The sequence below is a fragment of the Oncorhynchus keta genome, chromosome 1 (genome assembly GCF_023373465.1).
Source record: "Oncorhynchus keta strain PuntledgeMale-10-30-2019 chromosome 1, Oket_V2, whole genome shotgun sequence".
Lineage (NCBI taxonomy): Eukaryota > Metazoa > Chordata > Actinopteri > Salmoniformes > Salmonidae > Oncorhynchus > Oncorhynchus keta.
Window position 1 is genome coordinate 94,507,634 of NC_068421.1, and position 11,583 is coordinate 94,519,216.

Below are 11,583 nucleotides of genomic sequence, written 5' to 3' on the forward strand. Positions count from 1 at the left end.
ATATAGTGCCATTGGCTGGTTGTGAACTATATATATAGTGCCATTGGCTGGTTGTGAACTATATAAATGGTGCCATTGGCTGGTTGTGAACTATATATATAGTGCCATTGGCTGGTTGTGAACTATATATATGGTGCCATTGGCTGGTTGTGAACTATATAAATGGTGCCATTGGCTGGTTGTGAACTATATATATGGTGCCATTGGCTGGTTGTGAACTATATATATAGTGCCATTGGCTGGTTGTGAACTATATATATAGTGCCATTGGCTGGTTGTGAACTATATATATGGTGCCATTGGCTGGTTGTGAACTATATATAGTGCCATTGGCTGGTTGTGAACTATATATATAGTGCCATTGGCTGGTTGTGAACTATATAAATGGTGCCATTGGCTGGTTGTGAACTATATTTATAGTGCCATTGGCTGGTTGTGAACTATATAAATGGTGCCATTGGCTGGTTGTGAACTATATAAATGGTGCCATTGGCTGGTTGTGAACTATATATATAGTGCCATTGGCTGGTTGTGAACTATATAAATGGTGCCATTGGCTGGTTGTGAACTATATATATAGTGCCATTGGCTGGTTGTGAACTATATAAATGGTGCCATTGGCTGGTTGTGAACTATATATATGGTGCCATTGGCTGGTTGTGAACTATATTTATAGTGCCATTGGCTGGTTGTGAACTATATAAATGGTGCCATTGGCTGGTTGTGAACTATATATATAGTGCCATTGGCTGGTTGTGAACTATATAAATGGTGCCATTGGCTGGTTGTGAACTATATATATGGTGCCATTGGCTGGTTGTGAACTATATTTATAGTGCCATTGGCTGGTTGTGAACTATATAAATGGTGCCATTGGCTGGTTGTGAACTATATAAATGGTGCCATTGGCTGGTTGTGAACTATATAAATGGTGCCATTGGCTGGTTGTGAACTATATATATAGTGCCATTGGCTGGTTGTGAACTATATAAATGGTGCCATTGGCTGGTTGTGAACTATATATATAGTGCCATTGGCTGGTTGTGAACTATATAAATGGTGCCATTGGCTGGTTGTGAACTATATATATAGTGCCATTGGCTGGTTGTGAACTATATATATAGTGCCATTGGCTGGTTGTGAACTATATATATAGTGCCATTGGCTGGTTGTGAACTATATATATAGTGCCATTGGCTGGTTGTGAACTATATATATAGTGCCATTGGCTGGTTGTGAACTATATATATGGTGCCATTGGCTGGTTGTGAACTATATATAGTGCCATTGGCTGGTTGTGAACTATATATATAGTGCCATTGGCTGGTTGTGAACTATATAAATGGTGCCATTGGCTGGTTGTGAACTATATTTATAGTGCCATTGGCTGGTTGTGAACTATATAAATGGTGCCATTGGCTGGTTGTGAACTATGTAAATGGTGCCATTGGCTGGTTGTGAACTATATATATAGTGCCATTGGCTGGTTGTGAACTATATAAATGGTGCCATTGGCTGGTTGTGAACTATATAAATGGTGCCATTGGCTGGTTGTGAACTATATATATAGTGCCATTGGCTGGTTGTGAACTATATAAATGGTGCCATTGGCTGGTTGTGAACTATATAAATGGTGCCATTGGCTGGTTGTGAACTATATATATAGTGCCATTGGCTGGTTGTGAACTATATAAATGGTGCCATTGGCTGGTTGTGAACTATATATATGGTGCCATTGGCTGGTTGTGAACTATATATATAGTGCCATTGGCTGGTTGTGAACTATATATATAGTGCCATTGGCTGGTTGTGAACTATATATATAGTGCCATTGGCTGGTTGTGAACTATATATGTGGTGCCATTGGCTGGTTGTGAACTATATATATAGTGCCATTGGCTGGTTGTGAACTATATAAATGGTGCCATTGGCTGGTTGTGAACTATATAAATGGTGCCATTGGCTGGTTGTGAACTATATATATGGTGCCATTGGCTGGTTGTGAACTATATAAATGGTGCCATTGGCTGGTTGTGAACTATATAAATGGTGCCATTGGCTGGTTGTGAACTATATAAATGGTGCCATTGGCTGGTTGTGAACTATATAAATGGTGACATCTCAGACTCACTCCACAAACCGTGTTCCACATCATCAAAGGGAGAAATGATCATTTGGGATGTAATAATGGATGTCTCCGCTGTCTTTTACAGAGACATCCATTAAGGCAGCCCCCCCCCCTCCCGCTGATTACGGAGACATCGATTAAGGCAGCCCCCTCCCGCTGATTACGGAGACATCGATTAAGGCAGCCCCCCGCTGATTACGGAGACATCCATTAAGGCAGGCCCCCCCCCTCCGCTGATTACGGAGACATCCATTAAGGCAGCCCCCCTCCGCTGATTACGGAGACATCCATTAAGGCAGCCCCCCCCGCTGATTACGGAGACATCCATTAAGGCAGCCCATCCTCCCGCTGATTACGGAGACATCGATTAAGGCAGCCCCCCGCTGATTATGGAGACATGTTATGGGTGTAAGCAACATTCAAACAGCAGCCCCCCTGTACCACTCTGATTCAGAGGGGTTGGGTTAAATGAGGAAGACACATTTCAGTTGAATGCATTCAGTTGTACAACTGACTGGGTCTCCCCCCCTTTCCCTTCCCCATGTTGGCCATCTACCTCCAATGTTGGATTGAGACTGTTGATACCGTTGATGCTGCTGCCTAAAAACATGTGTTTTGAGAACTACCCTAAATACTACTATTCATACCAGTTTTGAGAACTCCTTGATACCGTGAATGCCAGTCTCTCTCTTGGCTGAGAGTTGAGGAAAGACTGTGACTGCGGCACTTCTTGTTTTCATAAGAAACATTAAGGTGGTGGAAAATCCTAATTATTTGCATCGTCAACTCACACACACACACACTAGGCCCCGCCAGACATATTTCAGTCCCCAGGCCCAGAACAAGTTCAGGGGAACGTACAGTATTATTCAGAGACATGAGGGTATGGAACTCCCATCCATCTTATATACAGTATTATACAGAGACATGAGTGCATGGAACTCCCTTCCATCTTATATACAGTATTATACAGAGACATGAGTGCATGGAACTCCCTTCCATCTTATATACAGTATTATACAGAGACATGAGGGTATGGAACTCCCTTCCATCTTATATACAGTATTATACAGAGACATGAGGGCATGGAACTCCCTTCCATCTTATATACAGTATTATACAGAGACATGAGGGCATGGAACTCCCTTCCATCTTATATACAGTATTATACAGAGACATGAGTGCATGGAACTCCCTTCCATCTTATATACAGTATTATAAAGAGACATGAGGATATGGAACTCCCTTCCATCTTATATACAGTATTATAAAGAGACATGAGGGTATGGAACTCCCTTCCATCTTATATACAGTATTATACAGAGACATGAGTGCATGGAACTCCCTTCCATCTTATATACAGTATTATACAGAGACATGAGGGCATGGAACTCCCTTCCATCTTATATACAGTATTATACAGAGACATGAGGGTATGGAACTCCCTTCCATCTCATATACAGTATTATACAGAGACATGAGGGCATGGAACTCCCTTCCATCTTATATACAGTATTATACAGAGACATGAGGGCATGGAACTCCCTTCCATCTTATATACAGTATTATACAGAGACATGAGGGCATGGAACTCCCTTCCATCTTATATACAGTATTATACAGAGACATGAGGGCATGGAACTCCCTTCCATCTTATATACAGTATTATACAGAGACATGAGGGTATGGAACTCCCTTCCATCTTATATACAGTATTATACAGAGACATGAGGGTATGGAACTCCCTTCCATCTTATATACAGTATTATACAGAGACATGAGGGCATGGAACTCCCTTCCATCTTATATACAGTATTACACAGAGACATGAGGGCATGGAACTCCCTTCCATCTTATATACAGTATTATACAGAGACATGAGGGCATGGAACTCCCTTCCATCTTATATACAGTATTATACAGAGACATGAGGGTATGGAACTCCCTTCCATCTTATATACAGTATTATACAGAGACATGAGGGTATGGAACTCCCTTCCATCTTATATACAGTATTATACAGAGACATGAGGGTATGGAACTCCCTTCCATCTTATATACAGTATTATACAGAGACATGAGGGTATGGAACTCCCTTCCATCTTATATACAGTATTATACAGAGACATGAGGGCATGGAACTCCCTTCCATCTTATATACAGTATTATACAGAGCTATGGGTTCATGGAACTCCCTTCCATCTTATATACAGTATTACACAGAGACATGAGGGTATGGAACTCCCTTCCATCTTATATACAGTATTATACAGAGACATGAGGGTATGGAACTCCCTTCCATCTTATATACAGTATTATACAGAGACATGAGGGCATGGAACTCCCTTCCATCTTATATACAGTATTATACAGAGACATGAGGGTATGGAACTCCCTTCCATCTTATATACAGTATTATACAGAGACATGAGGGTATGGAACTCCCTTCCATCTTATATACAGTATTATACAGAGACACGAGTGCATGGAACTCCCTTCCATCTTATATCGTGAACAACAAACCTGGTTTCAAACAACTACTAAAGCAACACCTCACGGCACAAAGCCTCTCTCCCATGTGACCTACTGGTTGTATGTATGTACTGACATGTGTCCTACTGGTTGTGTGTCTGTACTGACATGTGACATGCATCGGCTAATAGACATCCCAGTAAGACTAGCTGTCACTATTAGCATTGGCTAATAGAGACCACTGTAAGACTAACTGTCACCATTAGCATCGGCTAATAGAGATCCCAGTAAGACTAGCTATCACCATTAGCGTTGGCTAAGAGAGACCACATGAAGACTAGCTGTCACCATTAGCATTGGCTAATAGACACCACAGTAAGACTAGCTGTCACCATTAGCGTTGGCTAATAGAGATCCCAGTAAGACCAACTGTCGCCACTAGCATCGGCTAATAGAGATCCCAGTAAGACTAGCTGTCGCCACTAGCATCGGCTAATAGAGACCACAGTAAGACTAGCTGTCGCCATTAGCATCGGCTAATAGAGGGTTCCCAGTAAGACTAGCTGTCGCCATTAGCATCGGCTAATAGAGACCACAGTAAGACTAGCTGTCGCCATTAGCATCGGCTAATAGAGATCCCAGTAAGACTAGCTGTCACCATTAGCATCGGCTAATAGAGATCCCAGTAAGACTAGCTGTCGCCATTAGCATCGGCTAATAGAGACCACAGTAAGACTAGCTGTCGCCATTAGCATCGGCTAATAGAGATCCCAGTAAGACTAGCTGTCACCATTAGCATCGGCTAATAGAGATCCCAGTAAGACTAGCTGTCGCCATTAGCATCGGCTAATAGAGACCACAGTAAGACTAGCTGTCACCATTTGCATCGGCTAATAGAGATCCCAGTAAAACTAGCTGTCGCCATTAGCATCAGCTAATAGAGATCCCAGTAAGACTAGCTGTCGCCATTAGCATCGGCTAATAGAGATCCCAGTAAGACTAGCTGTCACCATTAGCATCGGCTAATGAGGTGCCTAATACATCAAATCAACATCCCTTTCAGCCGACATCCAATGTCCCGGCAGGATGTGAGCTCTTCTGTCAGTGGCTTTAACTTGTTGTGTTTTAGACTTTAGGCTTTTATAAGATAATAATGATTTCCTCTTCTTCTGCTTGTGTCTTCAGGAGAGTGTCTGTGCCAGAATGGAGGGGTCTGTGTGGACGGGACCTGTGTCTGCACCTCCGGCTTCACCGGAATCTACTGTCAGTTTGGTACGTAGTATCATGTCATCTTGTACACTGTAGGTCCAGTCTCATATTCTACTGTAGTTGGTAACAAAAAGACACATTCCTTGTTAATTTCATGGTGTGGATTACACCTGGCTTTCACCGAGGTAGCAGCACATGGCACACAGAACCAGAGTAGTAGGTGGTAAGGTTACCTTGATGGAAGGTTGCCTTGATGAAATAATTACTTTGCAACTCTTGACATAGTGTCACAACATGATGTTGATCTCTCTGACCCCCCTGTCCTCCTCAGAGGTGACCCAGACCCCATGCAGTAACAGCAGGCCGTGTCCTGACGGAGGACCCTGTCTGGAGTACGGAGGAACCTACCTGTGTACCTGTCAGACAGGTGTGGCAGACCTAGATCACAAGGACTTCTATCCACCCTATGGTAAGAGCCTCTGCTGCTGATGCAGCTGCTTCTTCTACTTCTTCTTCTTCTTCCTCTACTTCTTCTTCTTCTTCCTCTATTACTTCTTCTTCTTCCTCCACTTCTTCTTCTTCCTGTACTTCTTCTTCCTCTATTACTTCTTCTTCTTCTTCCTCTACTTCTTCTTCTTCCTCTATTACTTCTTCTTCTTCCTCCACTACTTCTTCTTCCTCTATTACTTCTTCTTCTACTTCTTCTTCTTCCTCTATTACTTCTTCTTCTACTTCTACTTCTTCTTCCTCTACTACTTCTTCTTCCTCTACTTCTTCATCTTCCTCTACTACTTCTTCTTCTACTTCTTCTCCCTCCTCTACAACTTCTTCTTCTTCCTCTATTACTTCTTCTTCTTCCTCTACTTCTTCTTCCTCTATTACTTCTTCTTCTTCTTCCTCTAATTCTTCTTCTTCCTCTATTACTTATTCTTCTTCCTCTATTACTTCTTCTTCCACTTCTACTTCTTCTTCTACTTCTTCTTCCTCTACTACTTCTTCCTTCGTCTTCTACTTCTTCTCCCTCCTCTACAACTTCTTCTTCTACCTCTACTTCTTCTTCTTCCTCTACTACTTCTTCCTCTACTACTTCTTCTTCTTCCTCTACTTCTTCTTCTTCTTCTTCCTCTACTTCTTCTTCTTCTACCTCTACTTCTTCTTCTTCCTCTATTACTTCTTCTTCTTCCTCTACTACTTCTTCTTCTTCCTCTACTTCTTCTTCTTCTTCTTCCTCTACTTCTTCTTCTTCCTCTATTACTTCTTCTTCTTCCTCTACTTCTTCTTCTTCTTCTTCCTGTACTTCTTCTTCTTCTACCTCTACTTCTTCTTCTTCTTCCTCTTCTTCTTCTTCTTCCTCTACTTCTTCTTCTTCCTCTACAACTTCTTCTTCTACCTCTATTACTTCTTCTTCTTCCTCTATTACTTCTTCTTCTTCCTCTATTACTTCTTCTTCTTCCTCTATTACTTCTTCTTCTTCTTCTACTTCTTCTTCTACTTCTTCTTCTTCTTCCTCTACTTCTTCTTCTTCTTTATTCCTCTACTTCTTCTTCTTCTTCCTCTACTTCTTCTTCTTCTTCTTCCTCTACTTCTTCTTCTTCTGCTTTTTCTTCTGCACAAATTCAATGATTGGTCCCTTTGACTCTGCATTTTGTGTTGCTGTATACGAGAGCCTGGTTACCATAGTGATAAACACTTGTGTCTTTTGTGTCGAGGCGGTGGCATGATGTGTGTGTGTGAGAGTCACATTCCCTGTTGGGGAGACAGAAATTTAAATAGGATTTATTTTGGTGTTGACTAAGTGGGACTGTGGTAACATGAGTGATGGGTTAGTTCTACATGGAGTTGTTGATGCAGCCGTAGAGGAGACTCAACTCTGTAAAACAGGGAAAAAAGCAGTTCAGATTCACCTTGAGAGGGAGTCCATATGCCTAGCTTAGAGTCTGATCAAACTTAGAATATTTGGCGACGAGGACAAAGCTAAATTCTCACAAGAACAAAAGTAATCTGATGATTCGTGGTTACAGCTCCTTCCGATTAGCAGACCCTAGAGACAACGTTGTGGAGTCACAGTTTCGACAGGTAGCTAGCGAGTCTGTAAGCAAAGCTAGGTTAGCTATGCCAGATGAACACAGTGTTGAGTAGTGCAGAGAGCAAACAGAACATGAAGAAAGCACTAAAAGCTAAGTCTCACTTGAGTCCCGTAGGTGAACTATATAAAATAAAATAAATCTGAGGAAGAAGCAGATGAGGTTGTCGAGGACGCAGCCTATGTAATGGTGATTAAAGAGAACCCCCCCAAGCCACCTGTGGACAACAGTGGAGTTGGATAACTCCCCAGTCGTGTTCGAGGTAGAAAACAGGGTCTTCCTGTACTGTTTTGGGAGAACATGCTTTCGCTGACCTAAAAGCCAAAGTACCCCTGTTGAAACTAGAGCACTCGGCTAACAGTGCTGAAGTTATAGACAGAAGAGAGCATTCCGTTCAGGGTGCGTCAACGTCCAGCACAAAGGTTCAACTACACGACTGAAGATGGTGATGGTCCGAGGTGGGAAGAGATCGGATGGCAGTATTACAACTGAAGGGCGGCAGCGTAGCCTAGTGGTTAGAGCGTTGGACTAGTAACCGGAAGGTTGTGAGTTCAAACCCCCGAGCTGACAAGGTACAAATCTGTCGTTCTGCCCCTGAACAGGCAGTTCAGGCCGTCATTGAAAATAAGAATATGTTCTTAACTGACTTGCCTGGTTAAATAAAGGTAAAATAAAAAATAAAATCTCCTCCTGCATCTCCTCCTGTAAGTTATAGACAAATGGAAGCGGCACAACCCCCTAGAAACAGCCTTCCAGAAATCCAAGGACTTGCTGTCGTCTTCGGCACTGCTTGTGCATTACGACCCAAAGCGCCAACTCATCATCACAAGTGATGGCTCTCCATACGGGATCGCAGAAGATGGAGTACATCGCAGAGAGGCTAGTCAGCATCACGTCTTGCTTGTTGTCACCCTGAGCGAGCTGAAGAAAAGACGTCTCCGGGCGTCAGCAAAGACGGGCCCTCATCAAAGCGCAATACGAATATGAGTTACTGTAAAGACCGTACAGACTGGGCCCTTCCATTACTAACGCTGATGGTCTCAGCAGGCTGCCACTCCCAGACATGCCCAAAGACCCCAATAGTCCCCCTGAACTGGTTTATTGAAACAGCTCCGAAGAGCTTCAATAGACCATCGGAAACTGAAGATAATGAACTGTTAGAGACCCTATTTTCTCCAAAGTCAGCAGCTTCGTCAAGGAGAGACGGCCGGCCCACTGTCCTACGAAAGAATTGCAGCCTTATTTTAAAAGGGGAAACAAACTCTTGGTGGAGGACGGCATCCTGCTTTGGGAGCTTCAACTATTGGTGCCACTTGTACTGAAGGAACGCTTCCACCCAGGTCTATTCAGAATGAAAGCTACAACAAGAGCGCACATGGTGGTGGCCAGGATTGGACAAAGCAGTGGAAGAGCATGTCCAGGATTGGACAAAGTGGTGGAAGTGCATGTCCAGGATTGGACAAAGAGGTGGAAGAGCATGTCCAGGATTGGACAAAGTGGTGGAAGAGCATGTCCAATCATGTGCTACTAGGAAATGCTCCAGCACAAGCTCCCATCAGCCCTTGTGAGTGGCCCGGAAAACCCTGGACTCGCATTCACATTGACTAGGCAGGACCTTTCCTTTGGAAGATGTTCTTGTTGGCTGTGGGTGTTCACTCCAAATGGCTTGAAGTTTTCCCAGTCTGCACTGCAAAGTCAGCAACAACAACTGAGAATCTCAGGGAAGTGCTCAGTACTCATGGTCTTCCACGTATCAGACAATACTGCCATCTTTATGAGTGCGGAGTTCCAGGTCTTTCTGGCAACCTTTCAGTTCCACCACCCACACATGCGATGACATCACCTGGTTTCAATGATGTTTCTAGAGACAATATCTATCTCATCATCACTCAATACCTAGGTTTACCTCCACTGTATTCACATCCTACCATACCTTTGTCTGTACATTATACCTTGAATCTATTTTATCGCCCCCAGAAACCTCCTTTTGCTCTCTATTCCGGACGTTCTCGACAACCAATTCTCATAGCTTTTAGCCGTACCCTTATCCTACTACCTCCTCTGTTCCTCTGGGGATGTAGAGGTGAATCCAGGCCCTGCAGTGCCTAGCTCCACTCCTATTCCCCAGGCGCTCTCTTTTGATGACTTCTGTAACCATAATAGCATGTTATGCATGTTAATGCATGTTAATATTAGAAACCTCCTCCCTAAGTTTGTTTTATTCGCTGCTTTAGCACACTCTGCCAACCTGGATGTTCTAGCCGTGTCTGAATCCTGGCTTAGGAAGACTACTAAATATTCTGAAATCTTCATCCCTAACTACAACATTTTCAGACAAGATAGAACGGCCAAAGGGGGAAGTGTTGCAATCTACTGCAGAGTTCTGTCATATTACGCAGGTCTGTACCCAAACAACTTCTACTTTTAAAAATCCACCTCTCTAAAAATAAGTCTCACACCGTTGCCGCCTGCTATAGACCACCCTCTGCCCCCAGCTGTGCTCTGGACACCGTATGTGAACTGATTTTCCCCCATCTATCTTCAGAGCTCGTGCTGCTAGGTGACCTAAACTGGGACATGCTTAACACCCCAGCCATCCTACAATCTAAGCTTGATGCCCGCAATCTCACACAAATGATCAATGAACTTACCAGGTACAACCCCAAAGACATAAACACAGGTACCCTCATAGATATCATCCTACCAACTTGCCCTATAAATACACCTCTGCTGTTTTCAACCAAGATCTCAGCGATCACTGCCTCATTGCCTGCATCTGTAATGGATCAGAGGTCAAACGACTTCCACTCATCACTATCAAACGCTCCCTGAGACACTTCAGCGAGCAGGCCTTTCTAATCGACCTGGCCGGGGTATCCTGGAAGGATATTGACCTCATCCCATCAGTAGAGGATACCTGGTTATTTTTTTAATGCCTTCCTCACCATCTTAAATAAGCATGCCCCATTCAAGAAATTTAGAACCAGGAACAGATATAGCCTTTGGTTCTCTCCAGACCTGACTGCCCTTAACCAACACAAAAACATCCTATGGCATTCTGCATTAGCATCGAACAGCCCCCGTGATATGCAACTTTTCAGGGAAGCTAGAAACCAATAGGCAGTTAGAAAAGCCAAGGCTAGCTTTTTCAAGCAGAAATGTGCTTCCTGCAACACAAACTCAAAAAAGTGTTTGGGACACTGTAAAGTCCATGGAGAATAAGAACACCTCCTCCCAGCTGCCCACTGCACTGAGGATAGGAAACACTGTCACCACCGATAAATCCACTATAATTGAGAATTTCAATAAGCATTTTCCTACAGCTGGCCCTGCTTTCCACCTGGCTACTCCTACCCCGGTCAACAGCACTGCACCCCCCACAGCAATTCGCCCAAGCGTTCCCCATTTCTGCTTCTCCCAAATCCAGTCAGCTGATGTTCTGAAAGAGCTGCAAAATCTGAACCCTTACAAATCAGCCGGGCAAGACAATCTGGACCCTTTCTTTCTAAAATTATCTGCCGAAATTGTTGCAAACCCCTATTACTATCCTGTTCAACCTCTCTTTCGTATCGTCTGAGATTCCTAAATATTGGAAAGCAGCTGTGTTCATCCCCCTCTTCAAAGGGGGGGGGTCACTCTTGACCCAAACTACTACCTATATCTATCCTACCCTGTCTTTCTAAGGTCTTC

At 43.4% G+C, this 11,583-nt stretch overlaps 1 protein-coding gene across 28 annotated transcripts in view; it reads left to right on the plus strand.

Moving 5' to 3' along the window:
• Nucleotides 1-11,583, plus strand: part of LOC118382189 (sushi, nidogen and EGF-like domain-containing protein 1) — a 170,197-nt gene that overhangs the window by 82,571 nt on the left and 76,043 nt on the right. For all 28 annotated transcript variants that reach the window (XR_008067639.1, XR_008067640.1, XR_008067642.1 and 25 more), the window contains exons 11-12: nucleotides 5,786-5,872; nucleotides 6,141-6,278. Coding sequence is in view for 2 of the 28 variants with exons in the window: in XM_052467182.1 (XP_052323142.1) it covers nucleotides 5,786-5,872; nucleotides 6,141-6,278 (225 nt within the window). In the remaining 26 variants the exon portion in view is untranslated. The remainder of the gene's footprint in view (nucleotides 1-5,785; nucleotides 5,873-6,140; nucleotides 6,279-11,583) is intronic.